Below are 25475 nucleotides of genomic sequence, written 5' to 3'. Positions count from 1 at the left end.
GAGCAAATTGCATAGCATATTTTAGTTTCTTTGTCTGTAAAATGAGGATAATGATTGAGTTATAAAAATTTGAATGATTATCATCTTTAGTACATGTAGTAGGTGCTCAGTAAACAATAGCTATTACTGATTTTCATCTTTGTTTTGAGGTTATACCAAAATAATTGTCTTTTCTATAGTTCTCTTGCACTCTGAATTGACTCCTTGTTAAAAATTTCTTTTTCTTGGGGTGCCTGGGTGGGTCAGTCAGTTAAGCTTCCAACTTCATTTCAGGTCCTGATCTCACAGTTCGAGCCCTGTGTCAGGCTCTATGCTGACAGCTTGAAGCCTGGATGGAGCCTGCTTCAGATTCTGTGTCTCCGTTTCTCTCCGCTCCTCCTCTGCTCACACTGTGTCTCTCTCTCAAAAATAAATAAATGTTAAAATTAAAAAAAAATTTCTCTCTCTTTTTAAAAAAAGTAATGGATAGTGAATAAGGAAAATACTGAAATTTTAGAAAACATAAATAAAAACATCAGTAATTTCATCATTCAAAGATGGTATCTCAATGATTTATTTTAGATATGTACAAAAGATAACTTCAGGGGCACCTGCGTAGTTCAGTTTGTTAAGTGTCTAGCTCTTTATTTCAGCTCAGGTCATGATTTCACAGTTGTGGGATCAAGCCCTGTCAGGCTCTGTACTGAGTTGACCATGGATCCTAGTTTAGATTCTCTCTCTCCCTCTTTCTCTGCCCCTCTTCTGTTCATGGGGGCTCTCTCAAAAAAAATAATAAAATAAAATAAAAAACATAACAAAATAACATAAAATAAAATATACTTAAGTATATTTCCTTTCCTTCCACATTTTTTGAGATAAACCTTTTTCTTTTTTCTTTTTTTTTTTTTATTTTTTATTTATTTCTAGGAGAGAGAGAGAGAGACAGCGTGAGCAGGGGAGGGTCAGAGAAAGAGGGAGTCACAGACTGAAACAGGCTCCAGGCTCTGAGCTGGCAGTCAGCACAGAGCCCGATGCGGGGCTCGAACCCATGAACCGCGAGATCATGACCTGAGCGAAAGTCGGATGCTTAACCGACTAAGCCACCCGGGCGCCCCTAGATAAACCTTTTTCTTACAAAGTTGTGATTATATTGTGTACGTTTTTACATCTTTTTATTTAACATTATGTCTTGAAAATGTTTTTATGTTATTAAGTATTAATGTGTAGACATAGGAAACATAAACCAAAGAAGAAAAATGTTCATCTTGCTGTATGAGCATAACTACTGTTAATATTTTGGTACATATCCTTCATTGGATTTGTGTGTGTGTACCTGTGCATGCTTACATGTTTATGCATACTCACACATAGCATGTATTGGTATCGTTTCCTTTTTTCCCTGTTTTTCCATGTCATTTAATATTTTTCTGAATATTTTAATGGCTGCTAGATAGTTTATTAACAATTTCCTTTTCTTTTCCATTCAAATTGAATTTAGTATTTTTCTATTAGAAATAGTTATTCAGTGAAGAGCCTTATAACTAAATCTCTGTACATGTTTGTTTTCATCGTCAAATTTATGGAAGTGGAATTATTAGGTCAGGGGACATTTATGTTTTTAGTACTTTTATTGTATATTGCCAGTTGCCTTCTAGAAAGGTTCAACAAGTTTTTATTTTCATATCAATTTGATTCATATGCTCTTGGTAATATGGACATTGCTCTTTATTTTAGAGTTTGATGATAGTTATTAAATCATTGCAGTTTCTTTTGATTATAGATAAAATAGGTAGTTACTTAAAAATATTTTTTTTTAATGAATTTTATTTTTGGGAGAGAGAGACAGAGTGCAAGCAGAGGAGGGACAGAGAGAGAGGGAGACACAGGATCTGAGGCTGGCTCCACTCTGAGCTGTTAGCACAGAGCCTGATGCAGGGCTTGAACTCACGAACTGTGAGACCATGACCTGAGCTGAAATTGATGCTTAACTGACTGAGCCACCCAGGCGCCCCTGTTATTATTTTTTCATATTAAAAACTTTTTAATGTTTATTTTTGAGAGAGAGTACAAGCAGGGGAGGGGCAGAGAGAGAGAGGGAGACACAGAATCCGAAGCAGGCTCCAGGCTCTGAGCTGTCAGCACAGAGCCCAATGCAGGGCTCAGACCCATGGACCACGATACCATGACCTGTACTGAAATCAGACACTCAACCAATTGAGCCACCCAGGGACCCTGCCTCTGGTATTTTTTTAATAAGCAAATAGTAGAGATCATAGAAAGTAAAATTCCTCTATAATTATACATTTCCAGAGACCATCACCATTAAGTGTAAACATTCAATTTTTTTTTTTTAGTTCATTTATTTTGAGAGAGAAAGAGGGATCTCAGGTGGTTGGGGTGGGGCAGAGACAGAGGGAGAGAGAGAATCCCAAGCAGGCTCTGCACTGCAGAGCCTGATGCAGGGCTCGAACTTATGAACCGTGAGATCATGACCTGAGCCAAAGTCAGATGCTTAACCGATTGAGCCGCCCACATGCCCCTGACTAAATTTTTATGATGCATACATTACGATTTATTTTTTGGTAAAAATAGGATCATATTACATGTGGTTAGAAAGTGATTTTATGGGAATGCAAATTGGTGCAGCCACTCTGGAAAACCCAGCAATTGTACTACTAGGTATTTATCCAAGGGATACAGGTATGCTGTTTTGAAGGGACATATGCATCCCAGTGTTTATAGCAGCACTATCAACAATAGCCAAAGTATGGAAAGAGCCCAAATGTCCACTGATGGATGAATGGATAAAGAAGATGTCTTTTATATATATATGTGTATATGTATATATATAGACACAAACATATACACAGACACAATGGAGTTCTACTTGGCAATCAAAAAGAATGAATCTTGCCATTTGCAACTACGTGGATGGATTTAAGATACAAAACAGATAAACTTAAGGGAAGCAAAAATAATATAAAAACAGAGGGGGACAAAACATAAGAGACTCTTAAAAATAGATAATAGAGGGTTGCTGGAGGTTGTGGGGCGGGGGGATGGGCTAAATGGGTAAGAGTTGCTTAAAGAATCTAATCCTGAAGTCATTGTTGCACCATGTGCTAACTTGGATGTAAATTATAAAAAATAAATTATAGAAAAAAAGTAATTTTAATGTTTGCTAAGTAGTTCATCATGTTGTTATATTGTCAACTTAATTATCTTCTTGTCTTTGGATATTTAGATCTGATTGACTTTTTCCTAACTTTAATTTGTTGTTTCGTTATATTTATGTCTTTACCTGCCTGCTTTTACTTTTAAAGTACTATAAGTAGTTTATGTTCAGCCTTATTGAGAAATTTTACTTTTGGGCACCTGGGTGGCTCAGTTGGTTAAGCGTCTAGTTTTGGCTCAAGTCATGATTTCATGGTTTGTAACATCAAGCCCCACATCGAACTCTGCCCTGACGGCATGGAGCGTGCTTGGGATCCTGTCTCCCTCTTTTTCTGCGCTGCATGTATGTGTACGTGCGCGCACTCTCTCTCAAAATAAATAAATTTTAAAAAGTTACTTTAAAAAAAAGAAATTTTACGTGCGCCTGGGTGGCTCACTTGGTTAAGTGTCTGACTTCGGCTGAGATCACGATCTCACAGTTTGTGGTTCAAACCCCATGTCAGGCTCTGTGCTGACAGGTAGCTCAGAGCCTGGAGCCTGCTTCAGATTCTGTATCTCCTTCTCTCTCTGACCCTCCCCTGCTCACTCTGTCTGTCTCTCTCAGAAATAAATAAAACATTTTAAAAAGAATAAGAAAATTAAAGAAATTTTACTTTTAATTTTGTACTTTAAATTTGTCCCTTAAAATATTTTTAAAAACTATTTTCCTATTTATCTTGAAATTATAGTTGTTTTAGATGCATTGTCTACTAAAGAGATAATGCTTTCTAATCCTTTTCTTGGGAAACCATGTTGGAAACTTCAATAATTAAAGATTCTTGACTATAAAAGTTTTACCTGTATTTGTCCAGAGTTTTATTGACCTGGACTCACTGCTAGCAGTTTCATTTTTGTGCCATTCTCAGGGGTTATAACAGGGACAGGTCTATACAGTGGAATTAACCAGGCCCAAGAGAGAACAGTGTCAGTGTTTTTTCCTAAAGTGTGTTTGCAGATGACTCATGTCATAGGTACTTTGTTTTCTGTTACAGATTGAAGGACGTGTTCTGCCAATGGAAAGAATTAACTTAAGAAATACTTCATTCATCACATCTCAGGAACTAAACTGGATTAAGGAAGTAACCAGAGACCTTTCCATCTTGACTGTAAGTGACTTTTGAGGTGGTGAAGAGAGGACCAGCATTACTAAAAATATGGAAAATAGAAAGCAAGAATGATTCAGTGTCTTCTTTTTGAGGGAGAGTACCAACTGAATTACCATCCTGAATTATCTGCTAAACAGGGGTCCTTCAAATAGAGCAAATTGATGAGTTGTTAGAGATAAGCACTTTGGTTGGCCATAGACTTAGGAAAAGGAAATAGATTGCTGTGGTAATTCATATAGTGCCAGCCTATTACCCAGTCTCCCATTTATTTTCCTTTATCTTCCCAGCTTTTCCTTGGGGGTTTGTGGAAGATGTTTTTATCCATGAAAGAAGTAATTAAAACAGTCCCCCCCACCAAGGGAACTAAAGGACAAAATCGTATATCATTATTTTTAAATGTTTTTGGCTAACCTGGTCTTTTTGGCTGTGCATAAAGTACATCTGTTTCTAAAACTTTTTATTGAAATATATTTAAAGGAAAAGTGTACTTGCAAGTGTATAGTATTCCACTGTGAGAGTGTGCCACAGTTCACTTATCACTCACATCTATGTTAGTTATAGGAGTTAGATAAAAAAGGACTCACGCAAGAGAGAATTATAAGTAGTTTCTTCTCTAGAATAATATCTCCTGGGTGTGAGTTTGGAGTGTTTAAGTTGTGAAAGGTGCTAAAAATAGCTTTGGTTATTTCTAGGTCCCCATGCATTTCTGGGCACTGTTTTACCCAAAGAGAGCAATGGATCAGGCCCGAGAACTGGTTAATATGTTGGAAAAGATAGCTGGCCCCATTGGTATGTGCATGAGCCCACCAGCTTGGGTTGAACTAAAGGATGATCGAATAGAGACCTATGTCAGAACCATTCAGTCCATGCTAGGAGTTGAGGTAATAAACTAATCCAAGTATGTGAATAGAATGCTTGTTTTAAAATACTTGACTACTTGCTTTTAAATTATCTTGCTTATCAGTCTGCTGTTTATGATGCTCAGAAATCTGTGTCTTACTCACGTACACATGAAATACTGAACCTAGTAGTCTTTATGCCCTTTGGTTAATTTTGTTTCTCTCTATGTTGGCAGTCACACTCACTCTGGTGTTCTTTTTTTCACATAATTGACAGAATAGCTGACTTAACTTTATTTCTTTATCTATATAGAACATGTTGTGCTCAGAAAGCCATTATTTGGGCCCGGTGCCATTTTGCACAATTCAGTACTGCACTGTCATAGTCTGGTCTGGCTTAAGATTTGAATTGCTCTGGGGATGAACTTGGTACCTCTGGGGCATCAGCTTGGTCCTGATAGCTGATTTGGAGCACTGTAGCTGAGCAGGTTATAGCACTCATAACTCAGTAGTTCAAGCCTGCAGTTCTTATCTGTTTGTACACAGAACGGAGGAAGAAGCTTAAGGAGGGAACAAAAGCAGAGCAAATGTTTTGGGAAGTAATTAGTCTTTGACTTGAAGCGTCCATTCTTATGAGATCAGTACTAGAATTGGATTTTTCTGGGTTCTCTCTGATCCCCCACTCTGGGTTATCACCCAGAGCAGCACCCTCACATTCTCTCTTTGTAATTTCCTTCTGGTTTCCCATGCTAATTGTAGTCTGCCGTGGCTACCCCCCTGGGCCTGATCATTGATAATTTTGCTCTGCTTTCAAAAGAATAACCCAGCATAATGTATCAACTCCCCCATCTCACTACTTGCCACATTCTCTTTAGGAGTGTACTGCCAACAGTTTTCATGCAGCATGGATAGCAGTTTCATTCATTTTTACCACACTTAAATCATAGTGGTCTTGCTGTCTCTTTGTCATCTTTAGGACATGCTGTTTTATTTATTATTATTTTATTATTTAGTCTTATTAATTTTTTATTATGATTTATTATCCCACAGATGTCTACAGGAGCCAGATGAGCAACGCAAACAAGTGTAGTGGGCTAGGAGGGGACTGTAGTGAACTAAAGAGAGTAATCAACCCCATGACTGCAGATAAAAGCCCAGCAATATCAAATGAATTTTTGATTTGTTTTTCAGTAGAAGCAAAAAAAAATCTGGATTTGTATGTGTGTGCCCCTCCATGTGTTTAAATATTACTTAAGAAAACAAACATGTAACACACTGTAGGAACTAAAAAGCTACATGTGTTTGATAGATCCAGCCCATAGGCTCCCAGTGTGCAGTCTGTGTTCTACGTGACTTTGGAAGTACTTTGATGTGATTGCTGGAATGTGTGTTCTATGAGAAGTCTTAATCTAACACTAATCTTGATTCAATATTATTCTGAATTGATTTACCATTAATGGCTGTTTCTGGTATAAAGGATTGGCACCTCCGTTTCACTTAAGTGCTACTTTCATTTATTCAGACTGAAAGATCCTGTGTTTCCAATGTTGGATCTCTTAAATGATGAGGGGTCAGGAATGCTTATATGAGATATGCTGCTGGCAATATCATTCTCTCGCCTAACCAGAAAGTTAGGAAAAGCCACTTAAAAATTTGGCAGTAGCTTCATTTCTTTGTACTTGGCCCTGAATGTTTTCTTGTGGTATTGCATTCCATGTTTCCTCAGTTTTGTGGTATAAATGTGATAAGGTGCTTAGTTTACTGAAGAGAGTGGTAAAAAGCATTCTAGAGAATTGAAAGCAACTAATAAGTAACCCTTGCAGAATTTTAAGCCTGCCTTGTGCAGGCATCTTAAATCTTCTAAGGAAGAAGTCAGGTCGTCAGGACCAGCTCTAGATAATTCATGGTATCATATCCCATATCTCTGCAAAGAAGCCCTGAACCCAACAAAGGTTCAAGAACCTGTTTGGGGATGGAGTGTCTGCCTTCTTTGTTTCAGTCCCTCACGGCCTTAAAGGTCCTGTGACTCTACAGGCTCTCAGACTGCCCACAGCTGTAGCTCCATCAAGGTCCCTTGAGAATTCCAAAGCCTAATTTATATGTACTTTATCTCCTCAAGGGGAAGATACAGATGGTTGTTTGCATCATCATGGGCACACGTGACGATCTCTATGGGGCCATTAAAAAGCTGTGCTGTGTGCAGGCTCCTGTGCCCTCACAGGTGAGTGGAGAGCTGGGCAGCAGGCATACATGGGAACTCAATAGCTTCCCTTGAGGCTTTGAAAAGAGGCATACAGATGTTCAAAAAGACTGAGGTTACTATTAGAAGTCATCACGTGTAACCCTGGTGGAAAGTTCCCCTTATTAGAGTAACCTGGTGAAAAGCAGATGCTCTTTGTAAATGCTGCCTTTATATTCCCAAATGAGTACTCTTGTTGGTTCAGAGTTGAGCTGCTGGGTGGTTTCACATGACTGGGTTCTGAGAGTATGGGCTTCACTCTGAAAGGGGAAAGCTGTTTATCCTAAGTAGGTTTTTTTTTGTTTTGTTTTGTTTTTTATTTCTGTGTGAGATCCTTTTGAAAGTTTTGGGTTTTGGTTGTTTTTTTGTTTTGATGTGTGTTGTGTCTGTGTGTGTCCACATGCCTGCATAGAAATCCTAGAATTAGAGCTAGTCATGCATAATGTATTGCCTGATAACTGGGGGTTCTTAAACAAATATAGTGTTTACTTCAGACGTGTTTATATCATCTGACAGGTTGATAGTGTCATCTTTCCCCACACCCCTTTATATTAGGTCATCAACGTCCGAACCATTGGTCAGCCAACCAGGCTTCGGAGTGTGGCCCAGAAAATTTTACTTCAGATTAATTGTAAATTGGGTGGTGAGCTCTGGGGAGTGGATATTCCTCTGGTGAGTGATACTGAGATGTGTCTTCATTTAATTTACATGTCACTTTAGCTCTCTAGACAGACTCCTACCTAGCTGTTATCCTAATTTTCCTTATAGAGTTATCCTTATTCTCCATGCTTAGTGGTCTAAATGCTTCATGGCCTGTTTTTGTGTAACCCACGTGCTGCAAGTGGTTTTTATAACTTTAAATAGTTGAAACCAGTAAAAGTAAGACAAATATTTCCTGACACATGAAAATTATAGGACATCCATTTTCATTGTCCTTAAGTGAAGTTTTATTGGAATATAGCCATACTTCTTTATGGACTAATTGTGGCTGCTCTTGTGCTGTAATGACAGGCAAAATTGAGTAGTTCCTACAGAGATTGTGTGGCTCACAAAGCCCAGTGTTATTTACTGTACAGTCCTTTACAGGAAAAGTGTGCTGACCCTTGTTCTAGATCTCTGACTTGTTCATAGTGTTTAAAAAAAGTCAAGTTGATTGCAGTCTCTCTCTTTCTTTCCCAGAGTTTATTTTTATATGTTGCTTTTGGGGTTCAGATAATAATTAAAGATAAGATGATGGATCTCTTGGTTTGTTTTTTGTTTTCTAACCCAGAAACAATTAATGGTGATTGGGATGGATGTTTACCATGACCCCAGCCGAGGCATGCGCTCCGTGGTTGGCTTTGTTGCAAGCATCAATCTGTAAGTCTACTCAGTTCCATTTTGTTTGGTTACCTCATTTTGATGCCTAATCTTATTATAAATCCAGCAAATACTTTCTGAGTATTTTGTATTATAGTAAAAGTATATTTTAGAAAAGAATACTAAAGTCGTCTTTTCTCCTTTATTTTCCTATTAGCTTATGCAGTCTATTTAGCAAACTTGTCAGGTCTGGAAGTTTGTTGCCACAGCTGTGGTCTGATCATCTTCAGAATGGGGGCTCTGTCTTGGTGTTTTTCCCCCCGCCAGGAATGAGGGATTTTTTTTGTTTGTTCTGATTAAAAACAAGACATGATCATGCAGATATCTGCATAAATTTAGAAAGTGAAGGTTCCTTATGGACCATCTTTAATTGACCACCACCAAAGGTTTGATGTATATATACTTTCAAATTCTCACTCATGTGCATAGTAACACATATAGGTGATGCATGTATATTGACAAAATGACATATTGCTATGTATACTATTTCTCGGCTTGTTTTATGTACTTAAATTGTATATTGCAGATACTTTCTTATATCAATACAAAGAAATCTCAACCAATTCTTTTTAACTGCTGCATGGAATTTATTGTATGCCAGAACACAATTTATTTAGCTAGTTCTCTGTTGGTGGATATCTGAAATTTTTTCAGTTGGAAGCAGTTTTGTATCAAATACCACAATTACGCCTATCTTTTTACATTCTGTGTATGGCTTACATGTATCTCTTTCCCCATATTAACGTGTATTTTTACCTGTAACATAAATACATTTACTAGATACTTGTATTGGTGCATAGAGGTGCCTGAGTTCTTACGTTCAGACCATGGGTCTTCCTATGTGAGTGTGTGTTGATCTCTCTCTTTACTGACTCCTCCACAGCACACTCACGAAATGGTATTCACGAGTCGTGTTCCAGATGCCTCATCAGGAGATTGTGGATAGCCTAAAGCTGTGCCTGGTGGGCTCCTTAAAAAAGTTTTATGAGGTAAGGGGAACAGAAATTCTAAAGTTTCAGGGTTTTTAAGGACTGCCTATCTGACCACTTTAAGAGGAAGTCTGATTTAGTGGCAGGGATCCCATATTGGAGGTGATTCTCCTAAACAGACTGAAAAGTTAATCATTGCTGAACAGGCAGCTCAAAAGGACTGCTTTCAGGCTTCTACTTGTACAGAACAGCTTAAAGAGATAAATGCTTTGATTTTGTTTGGTAAGTAATGATTATTTCTCAGGTTGTCAGCCTGATGCCTATAGACATAATCTTCATGCCCTTATCAGGGAAGTGGGGGGTAAATTTCAGCAATTAAAGCTTATGAATTTACTCAGCTTTTTATGGCTATTATTAGGCACTTTTCATTTTGGTTCAAGACAAATGCCTCCCTGTAATCATCCCTAGGACTCCCAGGAATGCTAACCATGGAGAATTGCTGTCATTAAACTGATATTGGGTCTGGCACAATGAGCAAACAAAATACTGGGTTTTGCCCTGGCCAGTACATCAAAGGAAGTGTTGATAAGTGGTGTTCATTTCTTAGGGTCAGAGCCCTTTGCATGGAGATTAACAGCAAGAAATTTAATAATTTCATATAATTATAGTCAGTCACTAGAACTCCACCTTGTTTCTTTTCAAATTAATGTTTCCCATACTGTCTTTAAGTAGTTTGATGGTTTTCAGTGTTAGAGATAAGGTTAAAAAAAAGAAGTTGAATTTTGTCTCTAAGGAGACCTATATGATATACTACTTTGTCACCAAGTTCTAACACCTTCCTTTTATTTTTTTAATTTATATTCAAGTTAGTTAACATACAATGTAGTCTTGGCTTCAGGAGTAGAACTCAGTGATTTCATCTCTTACATACGACACCCAGTGCTCTTCCCGAAAAGTGCCCTCCTTAATCCTTGTCACCCATTTAAGCTCTTCCCCATCCCCTCCAGCAATCCTCAGTTTGTTCTCTGTACTTAAGAGTCTCTTGTGGTTTATCTCCCTCTCTGTTTCTATTTTATTTTTCCTTCACTTTCCCTATGTTCATCTGTTGAGTTTCTCAAATTCCACATGAGTGAAATCATATGATATCTGTCTTTCTCTGACTTATTTCACTTAGCTTAATACCCTCCAGTTCTATCCATGTTGTGCAGATGGCAAGATTTCAGCCTTTTAATCTCTCAGTAATATTCCGTTGAATATATATATACCACATCCTCTTAATCCATTCATTAGTCGACAAACATTTGAGTTCTTTCCATAATTTGGCTATTGTTGATAGTGCTGCTATAAACTTCAGGGTGCATGTGTGCCTTTGAATCAGCACTCCTGTATACTTCAGATAAATTCCTAGTAGTGCAACCCTAGCAGGGTCGTAGGGTAGTTCTGTTTTTCATTTTTTGAGGAACCTCCATACTGTTTTCCAGAGTGGCTGCACCAGTTTGCTTGCACTCCCACCAGAGTGCAAAAGGGCTCCTCTTTCTCCACATCCTCAACAACAGATGTTGTTAATTTTAGCCATTCTGACAGGTGTGAGGTGGTATATCTCATTATGTTTTTTTTTTTTAATATTTTTATTTATTTCGAGGAGAGAGAGAGAGAGACAGCGTGAGCAGGGGAGGGTCAGAGAGAGAGGGAGATACAGACTCTGAAATAGGCTCCAGGCTCTGAGCTGGCAGTCAGCACAGAGCCCGACGCGGGGCTCGAACCCACAAACCGCGAGATCATGACCTAAGCGAAAGTCTGACGCTTAAGCGACTAAGCCACCCAGGCGCCCCTCATTATGGTTTTGATTGGTATTTCCCTGATGATGAGTGATGTTGAGCATCTTTTCATGTGTCTGTTTGCCATCTGGATGTCTTTTTTGGAAAAGCATCTATTCATGTCTTCTGTCCATTTCTTTACTGGATTATTTTTTTTTTGGGTGTTGAGTTTGGTAAATTCTTTATCAGTTTTGGATATTAATGCTTTATCTGATATGTCATTTGCAAATATCTTCTCCCATTCTTTTGGTTGTCTTTTAGTTTTGTTGATTGTTTCCTGTGCAGAAGCTTTTAATCTTGACGAGGTCCAAATAGTTCCTAGTTGCTATTATTTCCCTTGCCTCCAAGGACATGTCCAATAATAAGTTGCTGTGGCCTAGATCAGAGAGGTTGCTGCCTGTGTTCTCCTGTAGGATTTTGATGTTTTCCTGTCTCACATTTAGGTCTTTCATCCATTTTGAATTTATTTTTGTGTATGGTGTAAGAAAGAGGTCCAGTTTCATTGTTCTACGTGTTGCTGTCCAGTTCTCCCAGCACCATTTGCTAAAGAGACTTTTTCCCATTGGATATTCTTTCCTGCTTTGTCAAGGATTATTTGGCCATTTATTTGTGGGTCCATTTCTGGGAACTCTGTTTTATTCCGTTGGTCTATGTGTCTGTTTTTGTGCCAATATCATACTGTTTTGATGATTACAGCTTTGGAATAGAGGTTAAAGTCTGGGATTGTGATGCCTCCAGCTTTGGTTTTCTTTTTCAACATTACTTTGGCTATTTCATGGTTCCATACAAATTTTAGGATTCTTTGTTCTATCTCTGTGCAGAATGCTTGTGTTATTTTGATAGGAATTACACTGAATGTATAGATTGCTTTGGGATAATATTGACATTTTAACAACATTTGTCCTTCCAATCCATGAACATGGAATGTTTTACCATTTCTTTGTCTTCTTCATTTTCTTTCATAAGCTCTCTATAGTTATCAGTGTACAGGTCTTTTACCTCTTTGCCTATGTTTATTCATAGGTGTTTTATGGGTTTTGGTACAATTATAGATGGGATTGATTCCTTGATATCTCTTTCTGTTGCTTCATTATTGGCGAATAGAAATGCAACTGATTTCTGTACATGGATTTTATGTCCCATGACTTTGCTGAATTCATGAATCAGCTCTAGCATTTATTTGGTGGAATCTTTTAGGTTTTCCATGTAGAGTGTCATTGTCATGTCATCTGCAGAGAGTGAAAGTTTGACTTCTTTGCCTTTGATTTCATTTTGTTGTCTGATTGCTAAAGCTAGGACTTCCAACACTGTGTAGAACAACAATGGTGAGAGTGGACACCCCTGTTGTATTCCTGACCAGAGGGGGAACGCTCTCAGTTTTTCCCCAATGAGGATGATATTAGCTGTGGGCTTTCAGATATGACTTTTATGATGTTAAGGTCTGTTCCTTCTATCCCAGCTTTCTTGAGGATTTTTATCAAAAAAGGATGCTGTACTTTGTCAAATGTTTTCTCTGCATCTGTTGACAAGATCATATGGTTCTTATCCTTTCTCCTATTTTTTTTTTTAAATGTTTTTTATTTATTTCTAGGAGAGAGAGAGAGACAGCGTGAGCAGGGGAGGGTCAGAAAGAGAGGGAGACACAAAATCTGAAACAGGCTCCAGGCTCTGAGCTGGCAGTCAGCACAGAGCCCGACGCGGGGCTCGAACCCACGAACCGCGAGATCACGACCTAAGCGAAAGTGGGACGCTTAACCGACTAAGCCACCCAGGCGCCCCATACCCTTTCTTCTATTAATGTGACGTATCACGTTGATTGATTTCTGAATATTGCACCAGCCCTGTGACCAGGAATGAATCCTACTTGATCATGGTGAATAATAATTTTAATGTACTGTTGAATTCGATTTGCTAATATCTTGAGAATTTTTGAATCTAGGTTCATCAGGGATATTGGCATGTAATTCTCCTTTTTAGTGGGGTCTTTGGTTTTGGAATCAAAGTAGGCTGGTTTTATAGAGTGAGTTTGGGAGCTTTCCTTTCATTTCTGTTTTTTAGAATAGTGTGAGAAGGATAGGTAGTAACTCTGCTTTAAATGTCTGGTAGAGGGGTGCCTGGGTGGCTCAGTTGGTTAAGCGCCAACTTCGGCTTAGGCCATGATCTCTGGTTCGTGAGTTCAAGCCCCACGTCGGGCTCTGTGCTGACAGCTCAGAGCCTGGAGCCTGCTTTGGATTCTGTGTCCCACTCTCTCTTTGCCCCTCCCCTGTTCATGCTCTGTTTCTCTCTCACACAAAAATAAACAAAAAAAATTAAAAAATAAATAAAATGTCTGGTAGAATTTCCCTGGGAAGCCATCTTGGGAGATTTTTTGATAAAGGATTCAAATTCTTTGCTGCCTGTGGGTCTGTTCAAATTTTCTATTTCTCCTATTTGAGTTTTGGTGTAGTGTGTGTGTGTCTAGAAATTTCTCCATTTCTTCCAGATTGTCCAGTTTGTTGGCATATAATTTTTATAGTATTCTCTTAAAATTGATTGTATTTCTGTGGCGTTGGTTGTGATCTCTCTCTTTCATTTGTGATTTTATCTGTTTGGGTCCTCTCTCTTTTTGAGAAGTCTGGGGTTATCAGTTTTGTTTATTTTTTCAAAAACCCAGCTCTTAGTTTCATTGATTTGTTCTACTTTTTTTTAATTTTTGTTTTTTGTTTCTTTTGGATTCTATATCACTTATTTCTGCTCTAATCTCTATTACTTTATTATTTCCCTTTTCCTGCTGGTTTTGAGCTTTATTTGCTGCTCCTTTTCTAGCTTTATTATGGTGCAAGTTTAGGTTGTATGTTTGGAACCTTTCTTGCTTCTTGAGATAGGCCTAAATCACCTTGTATTTTCCTTTTAGGACTGCCTTTGCTGCATCTCAAAGGATTTGGACTGTCGTGTTTTCATTTTCATTTGCTTCCATTTATTTTTTAGTGTCATCTTTAAGTTTCTGGTAAACCCATTCATTCTTTAATAGAATGTTCTTTAACCTTCATGTATTTTGAGGGCTTTTCAAATTTTTCTTGTGGTTGATTTCAAATTTCATAGTGATGTGATTTGAAAATATGTATGGTATGATCTCAGTCTTTGTGTACCTGTTGAGGGCTGTGTGATGACCCAAAATGTGATCTATTTAAAGAATGTTCCATGTGCACACAAGAAGAATATGTATTCTGCTGCTTTAGGGTAATGTGTTCTGAATATATCTGTAAAGGCTATCTGGTTTAGTGTGTCATTTGGAGCTGTTGGTTCCTTATTGATTTTCTGCCTAGATGACCTGTCCGTTGCTGTTAGTGGAGTATTAAAAGTCTGCTACAATTATGGTATTATTATCAATGAGTTTGTTTATGTTTGTGATTAATTGATTTATATATTTGAGTGTCTCATGTTGGGGGCATAAATATTTACAAATGTTAGCTCTTCTTGATGGATAGATCCCTTAATTATGATATAATGCCCTTCTTCATCTTTTGTTACAGTCTTTAAAATCTAGCTTGTCTGATGTAAGGATGGCTACTCCGGATTTCTTTTGATGTGCATTAGCATGATAGATTGGTTCTCCATCGCCTCACTTTCAATCTGCAGGTGTCCTCAGGTCTAAAATGAGTCTCTTAGGGCTGCTTGGGTGGTTCAGTCAGTTAAGCATCCGACTTCGCCTCAGATCATGATCTTGCAGTCTGTGAGTTCAAGCCCTACATTGGGCTCTCTGCTGACAGCTCAGAGCTTGGAGCCTGCTTCCGATTTTGTGTTTCCCTCTCTCTCTGCCCCTCCCCAGCACGCACAGCTTTCTTGCACTCACTCGCTCTTGCTCTCTCAAATAAATAAATAAAACAAAATGAGTTTCTTGTAGGTAGCATATAGATGGATCTTGTCTTTTTGTCCATTCTGATACTATGTCTTCTGATTGGGGCATTTAGTCCATTGACATTCAGAGTCATAATTGTGAAGTGGATATCCTTTGCTGGATAAAGGATTTTTGGCTGCATATTTTTCTTATTCAGCACATTGAATATTTCCTGCCACTCCCTTCTGGCCTGCAAGTTTCAGTGGACAGTTCTGCTACTAACGTTATGTGTCTACCCTTGTAGGCCAAGGACCTTTTGTCCCTTTCGGAATTCTCTTTTTATCTTTATGTTTTGCCAGTTTTATTATGATATGTCATGGTGTTGACCTGTTGTTGTTTTTTTAATGATTTTTATTTAGTTTTGAGAGACAGAGACAGAGCACAAGTGGGGAAGGGGCAGAGGGAGAAGGAGACACAGAATCTGCCTGCCCCTCCTCTGCTCATGTGCATGTGCTCTCTTACTCTCTCTCTCAGAATGGATAAACACTTTTAAAAAATTAGTTGGGCATAGATGTTTATTTCATAGTTTATTTCTAACTCTAAATTCTGTTGGTCTAAATGTCATTCTTGTCAGTATAAGACTGTTCTGATTACTGTTTATTTTTATTTCTTATTTTTTATAATGTTGATAGTTTTTATTTTTTTAATGTTTATTTTTATTTTTGAGAGGGAGAGAGAGTATAAGCAGTGGAGAGGCAGAGAGAGAGAGAGGGAGACACAGAATCCAAAGCAGGCTCCAGGCTTTGAGCTGTCAGCACAGAGCCTGATGCGGGGCTCAAACTTGTTTACTAACCGTGAGATCGTGACTTGAGCCAAAGTCAGACACTTAACTGACTGAGCCACCCAGGCGCCCTTGTCTTTTATTTTTTAGGTAGTTTTGAAATTGGAAAGTGTGAGTCTTCCAGGTTTTCATTTTTCAATATTGTTTTAACTGTTCAGGCCCCTTAGAATTTCATATGAAATTTCCACTTTTTAAACAAAAAAACATTGGAATTTTGATAGGGATTGCACTGAATTTATAGATTGCTTTGAAAGTATTGCCATCTTAGTAGTATATAGTCTTATATGGACATAGGATACTTTTCCGTTAATTTAGGTCTTCCTTTTTTTCAGCAACATTGTATAGTTTCCATGTACAAGTATTTCACCTCCCTTGTTAAATTTATACCTAGAAATTTTATTCTTTTGGATATTATTATAAATGTAATTTGTTTCCTTTTTAAGTTTATTTATCTTGAGAGAGACAGAGACGGTCTGAGTGGGGAGGGGGCAGAGAGAGAGAGGGAGAGAGAGAGACTCCCAAGCAAGCTCCGCACTGCCAGCACAGAGCCCAGTGCAGGGCTTGAACTCCCGAAACCACAAGATCATGACCTGACCTGAACCAAGAGTCAGATGCTTAACTGACTGAGTCACCCAGGTCCCCAACCTTACCATTTTTTTTTTTTAATTTATTAGGTTTAGGACTTACTGTTTTTGAAAAATCATTCTTGAGATTTTCTATTTATAGTATCAGGTCAACTCCAAATAGAGATAGTCATACTTCTTTCTTTCCAGTTTGGATTCCTTTTATTTCTTTTTCTTGTACAGTTGCTGTGGTTAGAATTTCCAGTACAACATTGAATAGTAGTGGTGAAAACAAGCGTCCTGTTTTATTCTTGATCTTAGTAGGTAATAATTTTAAGTCTTTCTATATTGAGTATATGTTAACTGCAAGTTTTCCATAACCTTGTTTTATCATGGTAAGGAAGTTTCCTTCTGTTCCTAACTTGATGAGTATTTTTATGTTGAAAGTGTGCTGGGTTTTAGCAAATGCTTTTTCTGCATATTAATTTTTAACAACCTTGTTCAGACTAATACCAAGTTGATTTCAGTAATACATAAAAACTTTGTTCTCATATAATTCTATTCTTGTCCTCTTTTTGTGTGCTTATTCTATATTAACGTTCTTCAGAGAAACAGAATCAGTAGAGTGTGTGTGTGTGTGTGTGTGTATAGAAAGAGATTTGTTTACATTAAGGCTCACATCACTTATTTAAAATACTGGTTTAGGGGCACCTGGGTGGCTCAGTCAGTTGAGCGTCCGACTTCGGCTCAGGTCATGATCTCACGGTTCGTGGGTTTGAGCCCCGTGTCGGGCTCTGTGCTGACAGCTGGCTCAGAGCCTGAAGCCTGTTTCGGAGTCTGTATCTTCCTCTCTCTCTCACCCTCCCCTGCTCATGCTGTCTCTCTCTCAGAAATAAAACATTAAAAAATTTTTTTAAAAATAAAAAAAATACTGGTTTAAAGTCCTTGTCCAGGGGCGCCTGGGTGGCCCAGTCAATTAAGCGTCTGACTTCGGCTCGCGTCATGATCTCACGGTTCGTGGGTTTGAACCCTGCATCGGGCTCTGTGCTGACAGTTAGCTTGGAGCCTGGAGCCTGTTTCAGATTCTGTATCTCCCTCTCTCTCTGACCCTCCCCTGTTCACGCTGTTTCTCTCTCTCTTTTTTTCAGAAATTAAAAAAAATAATAAATAAAATCCTTGTCCAGTAATACCATCTGGGTTTATCCCAGGCAGTTTATATTGACTATTATTTTTTCATGTGAAAGGGCCATATTTTAATGTTTCTTGGCAGGGCGGAGTCTCCTGAGGTTTCTCTTCTTGTCTTATAGATGATTGTCTTCATCCTGTGTGTATCTGTGTCCTGATATCTTGGGTTTTTTTTTTTTTTAGTTTGTTTATTTAAAAAAAATTTTTTTAATGTTTTATTTATTTTTGAAAGAGAGATGGAGACAGCATGAGCAAGGGAGGGTCAGAGAGAGCGGGAGACACAGAATCCAAAGACAGCCTCCAGGCTCAGAGCTGGCTGTCAGCACAGAGCCCAACATGGGGCTCGAACCCACGAACCGTGAGATCATGACCTGAGCTGAAGTCGGACATGCAACCGACTGAGCCACCCAGGTACCCCTATTTATTTATTTTGAGAGAGCACATGTGTGCATAAGTGGGGGAGGGACGGAGAGAGAAGGAAAGAAAATCCCAAGCAGGCTCTGTCAGCACAGAGCCCCATGCAAGGGTCAGTCCCACAAACCATGAGATCATGACATGAGCCGAAGTCAAGAGTCAGACGCTTCAGCAACTGAGCCACCCAGATGCCCCCTAATATCCTACCTATTTTTATAAAGACACTAGTCATATTTGATTAGAGCCTGCTCCAGTGACCTCATTTAAACTTAATAACCGCTTTAAAAGCTCAGACTCCAAATACAGCCCCATTCTGGGGTAATAGGAGTTAGTAGGGAAACAACTCCATGCATAAAAATGGGTAGTTTTTTTTTTTCCTGAACAGTAGTTTAGACTTAATCAATGCAGTAAAAAATCAACTGAAAGATGGGACACCTGGATCGCTCAGTTGGTTAAGCATTTGACTTTGGCTTAGGTCCTGATCTCACAGTTGCTGAGTTCAGGCCCCATATAGGGCTCTCTACTGTCAGTGCAATGCCCATCTCATATCCTCTGTCTTCCTTTCTTTCCGCCTCTCACCACTTTGTGTGTACATGCACATGAGCGCTCTCTCTTCTCTCTCTCTCTCTCTCAAAAACATTAAAAAACTTTTTTTTTATGTTTTATTTATTTCTGAGAGAGACAGTGTGAGCAGGGGAGGGTCAGAGAGAGAGGGAGATACAGAATCTGAAACAGGCTCCAGGCTCTGAGCTAGCTGTCAGCACAGAGCCTGACACAGGGCTCAAACCCACGAATTGTGAGATCATGACCTGAAGCCAAAGTCGGACACTTAACCGACTGAGCCACCCAGGCGCCCCAAAATAAACATTTTTAAAAAGTCAACTGAAAGATAAGAAAAATATCAAACTGAAACACCGAGATACAGAGACATGGGAGAGAGAGGGTTAAAATATAATACATGCACAAATGGCCCAGAGGGAAGTTAAAGAGGGTATAGAACAGAAGAAACACGTGAAAAAACAATGATAATGAATATTCCAAACATTATGATAGAAAATATCAAATCACAAATACAAAGATACCCAAAAAATCTCAAGTAGGATGTATAAAAACAAAAGTACACTTGGGCACATTATAATAAAACTTTTTTTTTTTTTTTCTAATTTTTGAGAGAGAGAAAGAGAGAATGTGAGCAGGGGAGGGCCAGAGAGAGAGGGAGATACAGAATCTGAAACAGGCTCCAGCCTCTCTAAGCCACCCAGGCACCCCAGTAAAACTCTTGAAAGACAAATACACAGACATACATACACATACTTGTTAAGAACAGTGAAAAGAAAACAAAAGAAAGGTTACCTTAAAAGAACAACAAATGGACTAAAAGCTAACTTGTGCAAAGAAAAAGTGCTAGCCCCAAGATAATAAAATAATAGCTATGTAGTGCTTAAAGAAAATAACTGCCAGGGGGGCGCCTGGGTGGCTTAGTCGGTTAAGCGTCCGACTTTCACTTAGGTCATGATCTCGCGGTTCGTGGGTTCGAGCCCTGCGTCGGGCTCTGTGCTGACTGCCAGCTCAGAGCCTGGAGCCTGTTTCAGACTGTGACTCCCTCTCTCTCTGACCCTCCCCTGCTCACACTGTCTCTCTCTCTCTCCTAAATAAATAAAACATTAAAAAAAAATTAAAAAAAAAAAAAGTAACTGCCAGGGGCTCCTGGCTGGCTCAGTTGGTTGAGCCTCTGACTTTGGGTCAGGTCATGATCTCACAGTTCATGGGTTCGGGCCCTGCATCAGGCTCTGTGCTGACAGCCCAGAGCCTGGAGCCTGCTTCAGATTCTGTGTCTTGCCCCTTTCTCTGCCCCTCCCCTGCTCATGCTCTGTCTCTGTCTCTCAAAGATAAATAAACTTTAAAAAAATAATTAAAAGAAGAAAAATACTAAAAGGATTCTTTCATGTGGAAATAACACTAGACAGTAACTTGTGTCCACATGAAAAAATCATTCGCACCAGAAGTGATAAACCATACAGATAAATACAAAAGAGAGCAAAAATGTATTTTTTTTACTTTTTTTCTACTCCAATTTTAAGAGACAGTTGCATAAAGCAAAAAATGTGAGTGGATGTGCGTACAGTGTATTACGATAATACTTTGACAAACGCACAAAGGAGAGAGGAGGGAATGGAGTCATACAAGCAGAGTTTTTTGTTTGTTTTTTTCAAGCAAAGTTTTTTAATATTTCTGGAATTAATTTTATATTAGTCAACCAAATGATACTTTTTTGAGTGAATATGTTTATTGTAATCTCCAGAAAAACTCTATGAAAAGAACTGAAAAATATAACAAAAGAGATTAAAGTGGGAACTAGAAAATATCTGTTTAATAGGAAATATAAGGCAGTTGAACAGAGGGAAGATATAAAGCATGTAGAAAAATCTAAAGCATGTGGAAAACAGTGAAATGGCACATGTAGATCTTTCCTTATTAGTAACTACCTTAATTGTAAAGAAACATTCCATTAAAAAAATAGAAATTAGAGAAAAAAATTAGAAAATGGAGTAAGTGAAAATGCATGTTAATGCTTTCTGCAAGAGACACATTTTAGTTTCAAAGACACAGTGGATTAAAAGTAAAAGGATAAAACAAGAATATATACCATATAAATAGTAACCAAAAGAGAGATGGAGTGGCTGTACTGACACCAGGCTGAACTAGACTTTAAGATAACAGTTGTTAATAAAGACATGGGAGGATGTTTTATAATGGTAAATCTATGAGGAAGACCTCTCTCTTTGTCCCTTTTCTGCCCATACCCACTTTCTCTCAAAAGTAAATATTTAAAAATAAACATTAAGGGTTGCCTGGGTGGCTGAGTCCTACTTCAGCTCAGGTCATGATCTCATGGTTTGTGAGTTCGAGCCCTGCATCAGGCTCTGTGCTGACAGCTCAGAGCATGGAGCCTACTTCAGATTCTATGTCTCCTCCTCTCTCTGCCTGTCCCATGCTCATGCTCTGTCTGTCAGTAATAAATAAACACTAAAAAATAAAATAAGCATTAAAACAACAACAACAGGGGAGCCTGGGTGGCTCAGTCGGTTAGGCGTCTCTTGACTTTGGCTCAGGTCATGATCTCATGATTCATGGGTTTAAGACCCACATCAGGCTCTGTGCTGGCAGTGCGGTGTGCAGTGTCTGCTTGGGATTCTGTCTCCCTCTCTCTCTGTCCCTCCCTCGCTTGCTTGCACACTCTCTCCCCTCCCCGACCCTCCCCTGATTTTGCTCTTTCTCTCAAAATAAATAACTTTTAAAAAAAGGTTAAAAACTTCTCTGTGAAAGACACTAAGAGAATGGAAAGAAGCTATAGACTGGGAGAAAATATTTGCAATAAACCCCCCCTGTCTGATAAAGAATTGTCCTAAAACTCAAGACAGTCTAATTAAAAGATGGGCAAAAGACTTGGGGGCACCTGGGTGGCTAAGTCAGTTAAGCATCTGTGTGACTCTTGGTTTTGACTCAGGTCATCATCTCATAGCTCGTGAGTTCGAGCCCTGCATTGGGCTCTGTGTTGACAGCGTAGAGTCTGCTTAGGATTCATTCATATTCATTCTCTCTCTCCCTCTCCCTCTCCCCCTCCCTCTCCTCTCCCTTCTTTCTCTCCCTCCCTTCCTCCCTCCCTCCATCTCTCTCCCTCTCTCTCTCCTTCTTTTTCTCCCTCCCTGTCTCTCTCTCTCCCCCTCTCTCCCTCCCTCTCTCTCCCCCTCTCTCTGCCCATCACCCATTTGTTCTCTCTGTGTCTTTCTCATAATTAACAAATATTAGGAAAAGAAAGATGGGCAAAAAACTTGAACAGATACCTCACCAAAATGTTATTAAAATGGCAGAATATGAAAAGATACTCAATATAATATAACATTAGTGAATTCTAAATTAAAACAATGAGCTACCACTACACTACACTCCTATTAGAATGGCCAAAATCCAAAACACTGACAATGCCAGATGTCAATGAGGATGTGAAGAAACAAGAACTCTCATTCATTATTGCTGGTAGGAATGCAAAGTGGTATGGATACACTGGAAGACAATTTGGCAGTTTCTTTCAAAACTCTCTTAAAAAGATTCCTCAGGTATGCCTTGCTGGCTGAGTTGGTAGAACATGTAACTCTTCAGTTTCATGGTTGTGAATTCAAGCCTTATGTTTGGAGTGGAACCTACTTAACAAAAAACCACTTTTTACCATAAGATCCACAGTAGCACTTCTTAGTATTACCCAAATGAGTTGGAAATTTATGTCAGTGCAAAAACTTCCACAGAGGTGTTCATTGCAGTTTATCCGTAATTGCTGAAGCTTAGAAGCAACCAAGATGTCCCTCAGTACGTGAATGGAAAAGTAAACTGCAGTACATCCAGATAATGAAATGTTATTCAGCAGTTAAAAAGAAGTGAGCTGTCAGTTCATTATTAAGATGTGGTAGAACCTGACATCCATATTACAGAGTGAAAAAAGCCAATCTGAAAAGACTACATACTGCATGATTCCAACTCTAGCACATTCTGGAAAAGATAAAACAGTGGAGATAGTAAAGATCAATGGTTGCCAGAGGTATAGTAGTATAAGGAAGGGAAGGATAAATAGGGGGAACATCAGGGATATTCAGGTCTATGAAACTGTTATATATGATACTGCAGTGATGGACACATGGCATTATGCATTTGTCAAAGTCTAAAGAACATACAACACAAAAAATGAACCCTAATATAAATTATGGACTTTACTTAATAACAGTGTGTCAATATTTGCTCATTAATTGTAATAAATTACCATCCTAATGTATGGCAGTGGGGGAAAACAGTAGGTTGGGGAGGGAGTATCTGGATCTCTGTATTGTCACCTCAATTTTTGTGTGAACTTAAAAAGTGGTCTAAAATTAATCTCTTAACATTCAGTGAGATTCCACCTCACACTACAGTGGCTATAATTTTAAAAGATACTAAGCATTGTTGAGGACTTGGAGGTACTGGAATCCTCATACATTGCTGATGGGATTGTAAAATGGTGGAGCTACTTTGGAAAACAGTTTGGCAGTTCTTCAGGATGTTAAACATAGAATTACTGTATGACCTAGCAATTCTACACCTAGGTATATACCTCAGAGAATTGAAAACATGTCCACATAAAAACCTGTACACAAATGTTTATAGTAGTATTATTCATAAATACTGCAAATGGAAACAGTCCAACTGTCCATGAGCTGATGAATGGGCAAACAAAATCTGATCTATCCCACAGTGGAATTTATTTGGCAACACAAAGAAGTTAAGGACAGATACATACTACAGTATGGATAAACTGTGAAAATGTTATGCTAAGTGAAATTATTTAATTACAAAAGGCCACATTATACGATTCTGTCCAGAATAGGCCAGTCCAAAGAAACAGAAAGTACATTGGTATGTTCCAAGAGGGTAGGGGGCAATGTGAAGTGACTGCTAATGTGTATGAGATTACATTTTGAGGTCATCAGTCAGTGTGTTCTAAAATTAAATAGTGGTGAAGATTGCAAAATTCTATAAACATAAAATCCTTTGAATTTTGTACCTTAAAAGGGGTGAGCTTGGGGCACCTGGGTGGCTCAGTCAGTTAAGTATCCCAACTTCAGCTCAGGTCACGATCTCACCATTCCTGAGTTCAAGCCCCATGTTGGGCTCTGTGCTGACAGCTCAGAGCCTGGAGCCTGTTTCAGATTCTATGTCTCCTTCTCTGTTTCTGCCCCTCCCCGACTCGTGCTCTGTCTCTCTCTCAAAAAAAAAAAAATAAATATTAAAAAAATTTTTTTAAAAAGGGGGTGAGCTTATGGTGTAGCAAATTAGAACCAAATAAAGCTGTTGAAAAAAAGAAAGAAAACACCTCTAAACCTTCTAGCCTTTTAGACACCCTTGTAGAATCATGAAAACCAGCAACTATTGCTAGGGAAAAAACAGAGAAGCCTAGTTTATTTCCCTAGGCCTCCATTCTTTCACTGATGCTGCCTAGATCTAAGGCCTTCACCTGAATGTTTATGTACTTTGTCCAGCTTTTCAGTTGTAAGGTGCTCAGTATTCCTTGTCCACCACTTGAAGCATTGCAGGCAAGCTTTAAGCTCATCTGTGGCTTTATTTAAGATCTGTATTTAGATTTATATCTCTAGTCCAGGCATTCTTAAATTTTTGGTCTAAGAAACCCTTTACATTCCTAAATATGAATGGGTTTTTGTTTATATGGCATATATCTATCAATAATTACCATCTTCAGAGTGAAAACTGAGGAATTTTTTTTTTTTTTTTTTTTACTGTTTTTTAAGTTAAGTTTATCTTTGAGAGAGAGAATGAACAGGGGAGGGGCAGAGAGAGAGGGAGACAGAGACTTCCAAGCAGGCTCCGTGCTCAGCTCAGAGCCCCACATGGGCCTTGATCTCGTGAACCATGAGATCATGATCTGAGCTGAAATCAGGAGTCAGACGCTTAACCAACTGAGCCACTGAGATGCCCTTCTTATTGTTATTTTAAATTAAATTTAAAAATTTAAAAAAAAAAAATTTAAAAATATAAAACATTGAAGGCACCTGGATGGCTCAGTCGGTTAAGTGACTGTTTAGATTGCTATGTTAATTATGTCACTATCAGCACAGAACCTGCTTGGGATTCTTTCTGCCTCTCTCTTTGCCCCTCTCCCCCTCAAAATAAATAAGCTTAAAAAACAATAAGAAAAGAAATACTGGTAAGGTTGTGGAGAAAAGGGAACACTTGTGCACTATTGGTGGGAATGTTAATTGATGCAGTCTCTATGGAAAACAGTATTGAAGTTCCTCAAAAAATTAAAAATAGAACTACCATATGATTCTGCAATTCCCCTTCTGAGTATTCATCTGAAGAAAAAATAAGCCATTAAAAGTGGTATCTGCAGCATTATTTGCAGTAGCCAAGGTATGGGAACAACCTAATTATCCATTAGTGGATGAATAGATAAAGAAATTGTGGTATATATGTTACAATGGAATATTACTTAGCCATTAAAAAAGAATGAAATCTTGCCATTTGCAACAGCCTGGATAGACCTTGAGGGCATTATGCTAAGTGAAATAAGTCAGAGGAAGAAAAATACTATATGACTTTATATGTGTCATCTTAAAAAACAAAAAAATAA

At 38.5% G+C, this 25475-nt stretch overlaps 1 protein-coding gene across 2 annotated transcripts in view; it reads left to right on the top strand.

Annotated features, from left to right (window-relative positions):
- Positions 1–25475, top strand: part of PIWIL2 (piwi like RNA-mediated gene silencing 2) — a 71225-nt gene that overhangs the window by 26125 nt on the left and 19625 nt on the right. For both annotated transcript variants that reach the window (XM_039243792.1, XM_039243793.1), the window contains exons 15-20: positions 4185–4298; positions 4991–5179; positions 7257–7358; positions 7932–8048; positions 8647–8735; positions 9619–9724. In XM_039243792.1, the coding sequence (XP_039099723.1) occupies positions 4185–4298; positions 4991–5179; positions 7257–7358; positions 7932–8048; positions 8647–8735; positions 9619–9724 (717 nt within the window). The remainder of the gene's footprint in view (positions 1–4184; positions 4299–4990; positions 5180–7256; positions 7359–7931; positions 8049–8646; positions 8736–9618; positions 9725–25475) is intronic.

The sequence above is a fragment of the Hyaena hyaena genome, unplaced genomic scaffold (assembly GCF_003009895.1).
Source record: "Hyaena hyaena isolate Hyena2069 unplaced genomic scaffold, ASM300989v1 scaffold_230, whole genome shotgun sequence".
NCBI classification, from domain to species: Eukaryota; Metazoa; Chordata; class Mammalia; order Carnivora; family Hyaenidae; genus Hyaena; species Hyaena hyaena.
This window is presented reverse-complemented; position numbering and strand designations above follow the sequence as displayed.